Raw genomic sequence first — 15912 nt, forward strand, 5'->3', positions numbered from 1 at the left:
ACATCGTCTGATTCACAGCTTATTTCTTCCGTTTTCCTAATGAGGACCATTTCCAGTCTTATACTATCCCAAGAAATGTTACAATAAAAAGCTTTACATGTGCCTGGGAGTATCTCTAAGGTTGGCATCTGGGAGTGGAATGGCTGAGTCAAAGGCATCTTCAAGATTACCAGATATGGTAAAACTATCCTCTGAGTTGGTTATGTCAATTTACAGCCCCAAAACTTCCCACATCCTCATCAGCAGAATTTTGTCACATTTAAAAGTTGTGGCCTATATCTAATGGGTGGGTACAGATGAGATTTTAAAAACAGTGCAATATTTGTTATGCCTGAATTTGGCCAGAAACTGTAATAAACCCTTTATGTGCATTAACTCAAATAATCTTATGCAACAACTCTGTGAGGTAGAAAAATCTCTACCCCTACTGTAGAGATAAGAAACAGGCTGTGGGTTGAGCGCCTTGCTACAAGTGCATAGTAAAGCTATCACTGACCCATAGCTACCAGACCCACAACCTGCCTCTTAACCATATTCCCTGCTGCCTGATAGTTTCCATTTTTAATTTGATATTTTTGCCACTGCCCAAAACTTCTATATTGAACATGTATTACAAAAGAGCCTTAATAAACTTTATTTTAAAATAGTTTTGAGGTCATATCCTGCCCCTGATCCCTGGCAGCGAAGAGCACCATCATAGCCTCTCTCTGGCACACCCTTCTGAAAGTGAAGGGAGGTTGTCCCCAGACTGTGGAGGTGGGGTGCTAAGGCCTTCTCTGGGGTTTGGTTTTGTTTTTAAAGATTTTATTTATTTATGAGAGACACACACAGAGAGAGAGAGAGAGAGGTAGAGACACAGGCAGAGGGAGAAGCAGGCTCCATGCAGGGAGCCTGATATGGGACTCGATCCCTGGTCTCCAGGATCAGGCCCTAGGCTGAAGGCAGTGCTAAACCGCTGAGCCACCCAGGCTGCCTTTCTCTGGGGTTTTTTCAGACTCCCAACAGGCGCCCTCAATTATGCCTCCCATCTGCCAGGCCCCGCTCACCAGGTCTGGTTGGTGCTGGAGTCTTGGTGCAGAAGGGAGCTGAGCACATAGGGTATGCCTCCCTCAGAAGTCACCCAGAGATGGGCCTCATCCACATTGAAGGCCACCAGAGGAGCAAGGCCTGTGAAGAAAGAGGAACATTTAACAAAAGAAGAGGTGCCTGTCGAGGCCATGGCTGGGCCTTTGACTCCCATTACTCTGTCACATCTCATGGTGTCATCATCCCCATTTTACAGCCAAAAAAAGTGAGACTCCCAGGATCTTTTTCCTATGGGAATAAGACAGGAAGGTAGGCATGTCTGACCCAGAGCCACCCTGATCCTCCTACTTAACTGTCAGCACCAAGGCCTCCTCCTCCAGGAAGCCTTCCCCAGTTCTCCCCTAGAAATACTTTCCACTTCTCACACTTCCCACCATGCATTTTCTATACCTGTCACATAGCACATACTCATGACAGGGTCTTGTAGCAAAGTTAAAATAGACTGTGAGCCCCAGGGGGGATCATATATACATTCTGTCTATGACCCTCAATCAAGTGACCCAAGAGAAAACATGTCTTCAAACATGTACAAGAATGTTTACAGAAGCTTTATTTGTGATAGTTGCCAATTGGAAACCCAATGTCCATCAACTAGGGAAGGCATAAACTAAGTATGGTACATTCATACAATGTAATACTACTTGGGAGTGAAAAGGAATGAGCAATTGACACACTTAGCAAGATGGGTAAATCACAAAAAACCATGATGCTGAGTGAAAGGGATACCCTTTACACAAAAGAGTATCTACTGTATAATTCCATTTACATGATGTTCTAGAACCAGCAAAACTGATCTATAGTCAAAAATATTTCCTAGGGGTAGGGACAGGAAGAAAATTTGTAGGCTGATGGAAATATCCTAGATCTTGATAGGAATTTGGATGACAAAGGTATGAGCATTTTTCAAAAACAGGCTAAAGGGACGCCTCGGTGGCTCAGCAGTTAAACATCTGCCTTCAGCCTGGAGCGTGATCCTGGAGTTCCGGGATGGAGCCTGCTTCTCCCTCTGCCTGGGCCTCTGCCTCTGTGTCTCTCATGAATAAATAAAATCTTAAAAAAAAAAAAAAAAAAAAAAAAACACTCTAAATGGTCAACTTAAAATGTGTGCATTTCACCAAAAGTAAGTTTTCCTTCAAAAAAAGAACTGTAGGGATCCCTGGGTGGCGCAGCGGTTTGGTGCCTGCCTTTGGCCCAGGGCGCGATCCTGGAGACCCGGGATCGAATCCCACGTCAGGCTCCCGGTGCATGGAGCCTGCTTCTCCCTCTGCCTGTGTCTCTGCCTCTCTCTCTCTCTGTAACTATCATAAATAAATAAAAAATTAAAAAAAAAAAAAAAGAACTGTAAACAAACACTGAACTCTAGTTGATATGTATGCTGAAATATTTAGAGATAAAGTATACCAATGTCTGCTGTTTACTTTGAAATGTATCAAAATGCAAGATGGCTTGGTGGGTGGAGAGATGGATATATGTTTATATATACGTGGTATATATGCTATAATGCAAATATAACAAAATGCTGACAATTGTAAAATCTAAGTGTAGTATATAGTTCTGTACAATTATTTCTACTTTTCTGTATATTTGAAATTTTTCACTAAAAGGTTTTGAGGAAAAATTGATATTGACTGATTGCCCCCACAGAGGTTATTACAATTCATACTACAACAGTATAGATGACCTGTTTCCCCACAGTGCTGCTTGAGCTACGTGTAAACCTTTTCATCCTTGTTTTGAAAGAGTATCTTATCATCTTATTCCAAAATATATTTTTTAATTATGAGTGAGGTCAAACCTCTTATTTTGTTTCCTGCCTATTCAGATATATTATCCATTTGTATGAAGTTTTGTGTGTGTGTTTTTTAAGATTTTATTTATTTATTCACGAGAGACACCCAGAGAGAGAGGCAGAGACACCGGCAGAGGGAGAAGCAGGCTCCATGCAGGGAGCCCGACATGGGACTCTATCTCGGGTCTCCAGGATCAGGCCCTGGGCTGAAGGCGGCTCTAAACCGCTGAGCCACCCGGGCTGCCCTGTATGAAGTATTTATTGCTTTCTTATTAATTTGTAAGAGCTTTTCAAATCCAAAAGAAATTATCAATGTGCTAAAGATACTGTTTCTCACTTTGCTGATTATTTGACTTGCATGGTATCTTTCCCCATGTCTATAATTTGTATGTAGTAATTTTTCCTTTATGACTCTTGGGTTTTATGTCTTGCTTCCTCATTCAGTGATTATTTTTTCAAGTTCACTCATGTTTTTCTCTATAATTTGGGGTTTTTTTTTGTTTTACTCCTTACACTTGAATACTTTGACCCAACTACACTTTTTGTATGTGGAGTGAAATATGGATCCAGCTTTTACTTTTTCTCCCCACAAATGAAATTGTCTCAACATTGTTTTTTGAATAGCTCATCTTATCCCCATAGATTTGCAGTACCACTTTTATCATTCTCAGAATTCCCATGTGCATTTGGGCCTCTGTTGGGGTTCGTTCTGTCTTACTGACCTCATTGTCTCCTGCTTGGTTATATTCATTAATCTGCTGACCTTTCTTTTCCAAGTCTTGTTCCTCTGGATACATCTTCTCCATACCAACTTCCAGAAAGAATTCTTAAAAGTATGGTCTGATCATGCTACTCCACTGTAAAAACTCTAATGTATATTTATATAGAAAAAGGGCAAAGTGAAGTTCAGTGTACAGAATTCACCTGTTCAATGAAAAACTTTTTTGCAATAGCTCTTGAAAAGCTATACTACTTTTTGGAAAACACTTCCTTTTTCTATGATAGTATAATGACTTTTTCATCCCTAAACATACCACATAAACATGCTATAAGGAATGATGTCAGGCAGCCCTGGTGGCTCAGCAGTTTAGTGCCTGCCTTCAGCCCAGGGTGTGATCCTGGAGACCCAGGATCGAGTCCCACGTCCAGCTCCTCTGCCTGTGTCTCTGCCTTCGGCTCAGGGTGTGATCCCAGGGATCCATTCCTGCATTGGGTTCCCTGCAGGGAGCCTGCTTCTCCCTCTGCCTGTATCTCTGCCTCTCTCTCTCTCTGTCTCTCATGAATAAATAAATAAAATCTTAGAAAAAAAAAAAAAAGGAATGATGTCTTCACCTCACACTTTCGGGCAAAAACATATTCCCAGCCCAACAATATAGGAAACAAAAATTTGCTTTGTTTGGCTAAACCCAAAATGCTTCGTTTTGCATTTACATGCCAATTGAAAGAGCTGAAGAGGTAGTAGCTTCTGTAATTCTGCAGTCTGTTAAATGCATTAACTATTCCATGTATTTTGAAGTGCTTTCAGGCTTAGTATTTATTTTACCCTCAATGTACTTTTCTGTGCTAGAACTTTATTTTTAAAGGTAGTTTGAATGCAAGATAACTATGAGTACCTAAAAGACTAAAGAAATGGTGCAGAAGGAAAAATGTACCTTTCTCAATAATGATTCCCACAACTATCCTCTACTACTCATTAAGTCTTCATTTTCTCTTTTAACGAGGACCATAAACCTTTATTGCAATAACTTATATATGTAAATTTCATTTTTATATTCAAATTATTTCTTTAGTATAGACTTGTTTTATTGGCCAATAAATAATTTTTTTTTAAAAAAGATTTTATTTATTCATGAGAGACACAGAGAGAGAGAGAAAGAGCGAGGCAGAGACACAGGCAGAGGGAGAAGTAGTTCCATGCAGGGAGCCCAATGTGGGATTTGATCCGGAGATTTGATCCTAGGACTCCAGGATCACACCCTGGGCTGGAAGGCAGGCACTAAAGCCCTGAGCCACCCAGGGATCCCTCCAATTAATAAATTTTTGCATCAGCAAAAAATGTTTGGGTATTGGGCTGGGTGGAATGAACCAGTTTTTCCACTGAAATTGATGGAACTATTTTCTCCAATAAAAGGCTTTTCACTTAGCAGTAGAGATTTTAAAAACAAAAAATAAATAATAAATAAATAAATAAATACAACTTAAAATCTTTAGGCAAAGGATAGGTTTACAGACTTTTATATAAGGAAGAGAAGGAAATACATACATACAAATATATTGTTCTTCATTTACCAAGAAGATATAAATTTTTAAAATTTTTATTAAAAAAATTTTTTTTAATGAGTTTATTTATTTATTCATGAGAGACACAGAGAGAAGGAAGAGACAGGCAGAGGGAGAAGCAGGCTCCCTGCAGGAAGCCTGATGCCAGACTCAATCCCAGGACCCAGGAATCAAGCCGCGTGCCAAAGGCACACTCAACTGCTGAGCCACCCAGGAGTCCCTAAATTTAAAAATCTGTATGTATCCAATAATATCACTTCAAAATATATAAAAAATTGAATTAAAAGGAAAAATATAAAAACCCACAACCAAAATGGGAGTCTTTAATGCTCTAACAATCTTTCATATAAGCTATGAAAAGCTCAATAAGGATATAGAAGATCTGAACAACACAATAACAAACTTGATCTAATTGACCAATAGAACTTGGTACCCAACAATGGTAAAATAAGCATTTTTCAAATGCACGTGAAACATCTGCCAAAATGAAACATATGCTATGTCAAAAAGCAAGCCTGAATAAATTTCACTGGATTGAAATAATTCAGAATATAATTCTCTGACCATAGTGGAATTAAACTAGAACCCATAATAAAAAGAAAGCTAAAAAAACTTGAACTTCTCAGAAATTAAGCAATGCACTTCTAAATAACCTAGAGTTACAATGGAAATTTTTAAATTTTCTGAACTAAATGAGAATTAATATAAGACATATCAAAACTTGTGGGAAACCAAGCAGTGTCATGATGTAGTTTTGGAATATAGGCGAGGTTTGCTGAGGTGAGGTCCTGAGCCAATGACCAAGAAAGAATTCTTTTTTTTCTTAAGATTTTATTTATTTATTCATGAGACACACCGAGAGAGAGAGAGAGAGAGAGAGAGAGAGAGAAAGAGAGAGAGAGAGAGAGAGAGAGAGAGAGAGAGAGGAAGATACACAGGCAGAGGGAGAAGCAGGCTCCATGCAGGGAGCCTGATGTGGAACTCGATCCCGGGACTCTGGGATCATGCCCTGAGCCAAAGGCAGACGCTCAACTGCTGAGCCACCCAGGCATCCCAAGAAAGAATTCTTGAAATGTCTTTGGTGCAAAATGATGGTTTTATTAAAGCACGGCAACAGGAACCCTGGACAGGAGGAGCTGCAGCCCCGGGCTTGTGAGAGGTGGCTGATTATATACTGGGGAGTTGGAAGGCGGTAAGGAAAAGGGAGGTTTCAAAAGAACTTTCATATGCTAAGGAGGACCTACAAGTTACTGGAGGCCTTGCCATTGTCAAGCTTAAAGTTGCTTTTCCCTCTAGGAAGGCATTAACATTAAGACAGTTGGGTAAAAAAAAATAATAAATAAATAATAAAAAAAAAAAAAAAAAAAAGACAGTTGGGAACTTCCTGAGGAATGTCACATAAATCCCACCTTGGGGAGGATGGTGGCCAATGGCCAGCCTTCTGTTCCCCATCACTTAGAGGAAATGTGCAGCCTTAAGTGCATCTGTTAAAAAAGAAGAAAGGATAAAATGAAGCCTGCTTCTCTCTCTGCCTCCCTCTGTGTCTCTCTTGAATAAATAAATGCGATCTTTTTTTTAAAAAAAGGAATGTTGGGCAGCCCCGGTGCCTTCAGCGGTTTAGCGCCTGCCTTCAGCCCAGGGCGTGATCCTGGAGTCCCAGGATCGAGTCCCATGTCAGGCTCCTAGCATGGAGCCTGCTTTTCCCTCTGCCTATGTCTCTGCCTCTCTCTCTCTCTCTCATTCTCTCTCTCTCTGTGTTTGTGTCTGTCATGAATAAATAAATAAAATCTTTTAAAAAAATAATAATTAAAAAAGGAATGTTATACACATGCACAGAAGTTATCTCTGTTTCACGTTAGTATATTTGTCCATTAAAACTTGTATGGGGGTGGGCAGCCCGGGTGGCCCAGCGGTTTGGCGCTGCCTTCAGCCCAGGGCCTGATCCTGGAGACCCGGGATCAAGTCCCACGTCAGGCTCCCTGTATGGAGCCTGCTTCTCTCTCTGCCTCTCTCTCTCTCTCATAAATAAATAAATAAATAAATAAATAAATAAATAAATAAATAAATAAATCTTTATTTTTTTTAAAATAAAATATTAAAAAAAAAAAAAAAAACTTGTATAGGGGGATCCCTGGGTGACTCAGCAGTTTAGCACCTGCCTTTGGCCCACGGCGTGATCCTGGAGTCCTAATGGAGTCCCGCATTTGGCTCCCTGCATGGAGCCTGCTTCTCCTTCTGCCTGTGTCTCCACCTCTCTCTCTCTATGTCTTTCATGAATAAATAAATAAAATCTTAAAAAATAAATAAGGTTAATAAAACCGATAAACCCCTAGCAACACTGATCAAGAAAAAAAAGGGAGAACACAGAAATTACCAATGTGAATGAAAAAGAGAGTATCAGAATATATCTTAAGACATTTAAGAAGTAATAAGAGGATGGTATATACAATTTTATGCCATTACACTCCACAATTTTGTTGAAATACAGGGAAATTCCTTGAAATAGATTTACCAAAACTGATGAAAGAAGTACAAGCTGAATAATCTTGTATCAAATAAATTAAATTGATTATTAAAAACCTTAAGAAGAATTCCAAGTACAGATGGCTTCACTGTGAACTGTCAAACATTTAAAGAAGAAACACCAATCTTACACAAACTGTTCCAGAAAATAAACTTAAGAGAACATTTACCAATCATTTTATGGGGCCAGAATAACATTGATATTAAAACCTGATGAGCAAAGATTTAAAAAACAAACATACAAACAAACAAAAATCAGTAAATACCCGACAGGAACAATACAAGGAAGGACAGCTGATCTCTCTCTTGAACACAGATGTAGAAATCCTAAGCAAAATGTTAGCAAATCAAATCTGGGGACATATAAAGAGCATAATACATCATAACCAAATTGAGTATATTTCAGGAATGCAAGGATGTGAGTTAGGGACATACAGGGCTAGGCAGGGCTAGGTCGGGCCATGGAAGTAGGCTCACAAAAATCCCCAAAATGCTGAGGTGTAAGGAAACCAGAAATAAAGGAACAAGCCAGACCATCCTGCCCTAAGGTATGTGTGGGGAGTCCCTGATTAGGCTCTCAATAAAAGACCAACCCTACAAGCCCTCAGTGGCAACCCTTTTGGGACCCTTCTCATTTCTGAGAGCTTTCTCTGTGTCTTTACTTAATAAACTTCTATCCCTTTACTACTCTCCTGTGTTGGCACGAGATTCACTCTTCGACTCCATGAGACAAGAACCAAGCTCTCCCCTATCAGGTGGTTTGACATTTGATAATAATTGATTTATTACATTAACAGGGAAAAAAAAATCAAATGATCATTATGATAGATGCAGGAAAAAGGCATTTGATAAAATCTAGTACTGGTTTGTTGATAAAAGGCACAGCAAACCAGGATAGGAGGAATTTCCTTAATCTGATCAAGAATATCACAAAAAACCTTCAGTGCACATCATTCTTATTGATTAAGTTACTTAAGTTTTCCCTAAAATCAGTAATGAGGGCAGCCCGGATGGCTCAGTGGTTTAGCGCCGCCTTCAGCCCAGGGCAGATCCTGGAAACCCGGGATCGAGATCGGGTCCCGCGTTGGGCTCCCTGCATGGAGCCTGCTTCTCTCTCTGCCTGTGTCTCTGCCTCTCTCTCTGTGTCTCTCATGAGTAAATACATAAAAAATCTTAAAAAAAAAAAAGAAGAAGAAGAAGAAAAAAAATTAAAAAAAATCAGTAATGAGACAAGGATGACCACTCTTACTCAACATTTTACCAGACGATTTAGGGCAGTAAGAAAAGAAAGGAAAAAATAAAACTGCCATTATCTACAGATGAAATTATTAAGTAGATTGAGAAATCCAACAAATCCACAGACAAACACTGAGAATTAACAAGAGCCTTTAGCAAGGTTACTGGATACAAGATACAAAGAACCACTGTACTTCTATATATTGTCAATGATCAAATAGAACAATTTTTATTTTTATTTTTTAAGACTTTAATTATTTGAGAGAGTGAGAGAGCACAAGCAGGGAGAGTGGCGGAGAAGCAGACTCTCCGCTGAGCAGGGAGCCCGACTCAACTCGACTTGACTTGAGGCTTAATCCCAGAACCCTGGGATCATGACCTGAGCCAAAGACAGACACTTAACTGACTGAGCCACCCAGGCACCCCTGAGAGTGAGCCATTTTTAAAGATGCCATTAGGAAAAGACAGAAAAATCAAATGCTTAAAAATAAGTCTTAATGCTTAAAAATAACTAAAGACATGCAAAACCTGTATGCTGAAAATTAGATATTAGATATTAGATATTAAATACCTGAAAATAGAAATTAAAGATCTAAACAGATGGTGGAACAGTCATGTTCATGAATGGAAGCCTCAATATTGTTGTCAGTTATCACTATACTGATCTATAGCTTCAATATATTCCTAATCAAAATCCCAGCAAATTACTGGGGGGGAGGGGTATGTTAACAAGCCAATTTAAAAATTTATATGAAATTGCATGGGGCAAGAATAGTCAGGCACTCTTTTTTTTTTTTTTTAGATTTTATTTATTTATTCATGAGAGACAGAGAGAGAGGAAGAGACACAGGCAGAGGGAGAAGCAGGCTCCATGCAGGGAGCCTGATACAGGACTCAATCCCGGGACCCTGGGATCATGACCTGAGCTGAAGGCAGATGTTCAACCCCTTAGCCATCCAGGTGCCCCTAGTCAGGAAGTCTTAAGGGAAAATAACAAACTTGTAGGACTTGATAACACACACTACCACCTATTAAGACATTACAAAGTTATAGTTAAGATAAAATTATATTAGCACAGGATAGACAGATAAAACAACACAACAAAACAGAGTCCAAACACATACAATCATCTATTTTATGACAAAGGTGACAGTGAAGAACAGGGAGGAAAGAATGATTTTATTTATTCAGTTATTTATTTTTAAAGATTTTATTTACTTATTTATGAGAGACACAGAGAGGCAGAGACATAGGCAGAGGGAGAAGCAGGCTCCCTGTGGGAAGCCCAATGTGGGACTCATCTTGGAACTCTGGGATCACTCCCTGAGCCGAAAGCAGACGCTCAACCGCTGAGCCACCCAGGCATCCCAAGAATCATTTTTTAAATAAATGGTACTGGATTATTTGGATATCAATATTGAAAAAAAAATTGATCTTGATTATTCTCACCTGATCACACACCATACACACAAATTCCTGATGGGTTGAAATGTGGATTTAGATGAACTGAATGTGAAAAATGAAACAATAACATTTTTAAGAGAAAATGACCCTGGGGTAGACAAATATTTTTTAAACAGGACACAAAAAACACTAACTATAAAGGAAAGAATTGAGAAACTGAACTTCATTAAAATTAAGAACTTGTTTATCAAAAGATACCATCAAGAGAGTAAAGAGGTGGGACACCTGGGTGGCTCCGAGGTTGAGGTGGTGATCATGGAGTCCCAGATAAGAATCCGGGATCGGGCTTCCTGCATGGAGCCTGCTTCTCCCTCTGCCTGCGTCTCTAACGAATAAATAAATAAAATGTTTGTTTGTTTATTTAATAAAATACTTAAAACAAAAACAAAGAGAGTAAAGAGGCAAGCCACAGAGTGAGAGAAGATATTTGCAACACAATAGTTTAGAGTATGCTTGCCAAAAAAGTTGAACTTGAATTTAATGAAGTCATTAGCACTAACATCCAGGTTTTGGGAAATTCAGGGTTTATAAAAGGACAAACTGCACCAGAAGGAAGCAAACACACAAATCTTGAATGAAGCTGTTCTACAAGACGAGTGACCAAGCTCTGCAGTAAAGCAAAGACTTGAAAAAGATACACAAACCAAAAAATAGGCAAGGGGGCCACTCTAGACTAAGAGAGGCATTGCAATTAATTGTAATGTGGACCTTGTTTGGATCTTGACTTGAACAAACTTACTGTTAAAAAAAAGATAAATTGAGACAGGAAGATTTGAATATGGACACCCCAAAATTATTGTTGACCTTGTTAGGTGATAAAAACATTGTGGCTAGGTAAGAAAATAACCACATATTTGTGGTTATTTAGGGGTGTACTGAAGTATTTAGGGGTGAAATGACACAATGTTTTGGGTTTGCCTTCCAATAATGCTTCTGAAACATTAAAGTGCTAATAAATCACCCAAGTTTCTTGTTAAAGTACAGATTCTGATTGAGTATATCAGGAAGTGGGACAGAGAGCCCTAGTCTAACAAGATCCTAAGTATTCCCTGTTTCTGGGCACCACGCCAAATTTTGAGCAGCACAGCTTTAAAGGGATATGAAATGATGCAGCAAGTGTGGTAAGTCTTGATAACTGTGATCTGGGTGATGGTATGCTGACTTTATTACTGTTATTTTCTTTGCTTTTGTACACAATTACAATTTTATTAAAAACACACTTTCCAAAGGCTCAATGAGGAGGTGCATTGTGAGAAGGCAGTGTCCGATCTCTCATTTCTCAATTCCTGGGCTGTAACACAAAGCAGACATCTGCCCTTTATTTCGTCCCCCTTATACCCTGGCCTGGCCCAGAATGACTGTGGCAATTCATAAAAATTTACAAGACAGTAAGATAAAACTTATTTTAATTATGGGGCAGGTAAAGAAAAATAGGAAGGAAAATGACAATTAGAAAAGAGGGTTGAGGGACACCTGGGTGGCTGTCAGTTGAGCCTCCAACTCTTGATTTCTGTTCAGGTTGTGATCTCAGGGTTGTGAGATAGAGCCCTGCATGGGACTCTGTGCTGAGCGAGAAGTCTGCTTCAGATTCTCACCCTCTCCCTACCCCCTCCTGGTTCACGCTTTCTCTCTCTTCCTCAATAAATAAATAAATCCTTAAAAAAAAAAAAAAAAAAAGAGGAGTGAACATAAAAGGGCACAATTAAACCGGAAAGGAGGCTAAGAGCTGGCCTGTGTGTTAAGCACTGGCACTTTCTATGGTGGGCCCCCCTTTGGACTCTGAACGCAGTCCAGGTACACAGTCGGTACCAAATAAAAGTTTATTGAATAACTGCATAGGGATGCCTGGGTGGCTCAGTGGTTGAACATCTGCCTTTGGCTCAGGGCGTGGTCCCATCCGGGATCCAGTCCCACATAAGGGTTCCTGCATGGAGCCTGCTTCTCCTTCTGCCTATGTCTCTGCCTCTCTCTGTGTGTCTCTCATGAATAAATAAATTTTAAAAAACCCCGCATAAATGTATGAACTTTCTTGAAGCCAATATGATGAAAATTTGTATTATTCACAGTGTCCACAAAATTGGGAAAAGAATTATTCTGGTGAAGCATGAAAACAAACAGAAAAACAGAAAAAAAATTCCCAGAATACTTTCTTCAGAAGAACAATGAATGGGGCAGCCCGGGTGGTTCAGTGGTTTAGCACCACCTTCATCCCAGGGCATGATCCTGGAGATCCCGGATCGAGTCCCATGTCAGGCTCCTTGCATGGAGGCTGCTTCTCCCTCTGCCTGTATCTCTGCCCCCTCTCTCTCTCTCTCTCAAATAAATAAATAAATAAATAAATAAATAAATAAATAAATAAATAAAATCTCTTTTAAAAAAAGAACAATGAATGAAGGCAGAGTAGTTAAAAAAACAACAGCAGTGAATGAACAAACCTGCACCCCAAGTTACTTGGAGCTGTTATTTGTGTCTTGCCTGCCACCACTCAAAGTAGAATACAGAAAACCTAATCAGACTGTGAGTAATTCCCTGTTTGGGGGTCATAGTTCTCTGGGAATTGGATGAGAACACCAGAGCCCTTCCCACCCACTCAAGTGTACATTGCCCAAGTGCTTTTTTTTTTTTTTTTAAGATTTTATTTATTTATTCATGAGAGAGAGAGAGAGAGAGGCAGAGACACAGCCAGAGGGAGAAGCAGGCTCCATGCAGGAAGCCTGATGTGGGACTCAATCCTGGGACCCTGGGATCATGCCCTGAGTGAAGGGAGATGCCCAATCGCTGAGCCACCCAGGCGCCCTGATTTGCCCAAGTCATCCTTGTGTCCTATGCTCTTTGGCGATCTCCTGCCTCCTTCCTCACCCTCCCCCACTCACCTCCTCCAAGAGGCTTTCAGATCTCCAGACCTCTATCTAGGCACTCTGTACCCCTGCAAGCCTTTTATCACAAACTGAAATTACCTTACTCATCTCCTTGTTCACTTGCTGCCTGTGACTGTTTCCCCTGCCACCACCAATGAGTCCCTTGAGGGGGAATGAGGTGCTCGATGAGTGAAGGGGGCTTACAGACACCCCTGCAGCCACCTACCATTCTCCAGGAATACAGCAGGACTGGACTCAGGTTCCTTGGCTCACTTTATGACAAGCTCTGTGTTTCTTGTTGAGCCAGGTTGGGGTAAGCAAACTGACTTGGAGAGAATTAAAAAGTAAGAACTAGGGGTGCGCCTGAGTGGCTCAGTCGGTTAAGCTTCCGACTCTTGGTTTCAGCCCAGGTCATAATCTCAGGGTCCTGAGATGGAGCCCCAGAGCCCTCAGGGTGAATGGAGTCTGCTTAAGATTCTCTCTCCCTCTGCCCCTCACTGCCCTGCCCCATATTCTAAATAAATAAATTTAAAAGGAAAAGTACTACTAGCTTCTTACAGTGGGTGGTTGGGAGGCTTTCGTTCCCATTTTACTGTGTGACTGACAGCCAGCCATGGTTTGAAAGCCCTGAGGTAAGCCCAGTCTCCCCACCTGGGCATCTGTGGCATCTCCCTGCCCAGCTCGATGCCCCCTCTGCCAGGTCGGCTATCCAGCCACTTCAAGCTCCTCTGTATCCCACTCCCTGAACACCAGCCACAATCCTCCCACTTGTGGGCCTTTGCAGGAGCAGTTTTCCCTGAGCAGCATGACTTCCTGGCTCTCACCTCTGCCCCACCCTTTGGGGCCCTACTCAGGCACTCCCTGCTCCAGGAGCTAGTCCAGATTCTCAACCAGAGTAACTCACTTGTCCCTGAGCCCCCAGCACATCCTGCAGTGTGTCTGATTCCGACTAAGTCCTGTGTAGGTCAGAGTGATCTGTGATTAAGTCTGTCTCCCCCCAAATGCAACCTGAGTCATCTATGACAACTGTCTTCCACCAACCACAAAGCTCCATTCAGTCTAGGGCCAGACCCAGAAGTATCCTGGAAATGTCAGAGTAGGCCAGAGATTCCTGTTTACCACTCCCCCATGCTGTTCCAGTTTTGCCTTATTCAACTGAGGGATCTTGATGCAAGATCTTTATGAGGTGGGAAAAGGGAGGAGATGAACAGGGAGACAATCACAGCTACCCTCCCAGAGTACCTGATTTCTTCCAGGCACCATACTAGGTGCTAAGGCTCAGAGAAGTTGAGTGATTTGCAAATTGAATACTTGTGCTTAGGGTCCAAGTCTGCCTAATTTAAGCCTTTAGTAAAGGCTGGAGACACTGGGGCAGGTGGGGGTGGGGGGTGGTGGTAAAGAGGGTCACAAATGGCCGGAGAAACTGGGCACAGCTCCTGCTGAGCAGAGCTCCTAGTTGTGCCAGCAGCTCACTAAGCCTGGGCAGAGCTCTGACTTAGATAGCTGGTAATTAGGTCAGTGAGAATGTCCTGTGCAGGCACAGTGGCATACGAATGTGTGTAGAGGGGGTTTACCGTATTCACTGAGCTTCCCCAGATACCAGCACCCACTCTGAGAGCTGGTCAGGGATCTGCCAGCCATGGGCCACCTTGCTACAGCAGGGCCCTCTAGGCCCCTGACATTTTACCTCTGCTTGGGCTGTCACGATATGGCGTAACCCCTTCCTTTCCCACTGAGTCTCAGAAAATAGAGCACGGGCCCTAGTGGGAGATAGTCTTGTCTTCAAATCCTTGTTTTGCCACAGAGTCACTGGAGGACCTTGGGCAGCACCAACTGAGATAAATGGCTGTGCAGAGCAAAGAGGGCAATGCCTGCCCAGCGGCCACTGGAGGCTCCGTACGTGGGCGCTGTTAGTGATATAACCACAAGGGAGGGCCTGTCATGTTCTGACAGACAGCCTTAACCTCCATCTCAAGCCCCTCTTGTGTGCTGTCAGATACAAGAGCCCAGCCAAACCAAAGTCTGTCACCACACTACCCACAGGGCTGCTTCTCCCAGGCTGTCTCGAGCCACATAGGCCTGCTGAGTAAAAATAAGACCCTCCTTTCATCCTGTCAGCCAGCACTGCCTCCTCCCTCAACCCTCTATCTTTCCCCAACACACTGGGCATTTCATTTTTTAAAAATTTATTTTCTTTAAATTCAATTAATTAGCATATAATGTATTATTAGTCTCAGAGGTAGAGACAGTGATTCATCAGTTGCATTTAACACCCAGTGCTCTCACGTAATGTGCCCTCCTTAATGCCTGTCACCCAATTACCACATCCCCCCACCCACCTCCCCTCCAGCAACCCTGATCGTTTCCCATAGTTCAGGTCTCTCATGGGCATTTTAAATATACATTCTCACAGCACTATTCTCAGTTTAGCAAACTCAGGCCCAGGGGCAATGGTTTGTCCAAATTTACACAAGGAGCTATCTGTAGAACAGGGACTGGAGTCACGTGTCCTGATACCCAGCACAGAACACCCAGAAAGGGGGAGCTCATGCCTCAGAGCCACATGCAAGGTGCCAGTCCCACGGGGCAGTTCACCTTCAACCCACCCACACTGGTATTTCACAAAGGAGCCTCATTGTTTCCCCTTTCTCCAGGATTTCACCTTCCAGCATGCAA

General features: G+C 41.7%; 1 protein-coding gene across 3 annotated transcripts in view; it reads right to left on the reverse strand.

The window, feature by feature from the left end:
• Positions 1 to 15912, reverse strand: part of ITGAE (integrin subunit alpha E) — a 64976-nt gene that overhangs the window by 45417 nt on the left and 3647 nt on the right. For all 3 annotated transcript variants that reach the window (XM_038548564.1, XM_038548566.1, XM_038548565.1), the window contains exon 2: positions 1047 to 1167. In XM_038548564.1, the coding sequence (XP_038404492.1) occupies positions 1047 to 1167 (121 nt within the window). The remainder of the gene's footprint in view (positions 1 to 1046; positions 1168 to 15912) is intronic.

This window comes from Canis lupus, chromosome 9 (assembly GCF_011100685.1).
Source record: "Canis lupus familiaris isolate Mischka breed German Shepherd chromosome 9, alternate assembly UU_Cfam_GSD_1.0, whole genome shotgun sequence".
Classification (NCBI taxonomy): domain Eukaryota; kingdom Metazoa; phylum Chordata; class Mammalia; order Carnivora; family Canidae; genus Canis; species Canis lupus.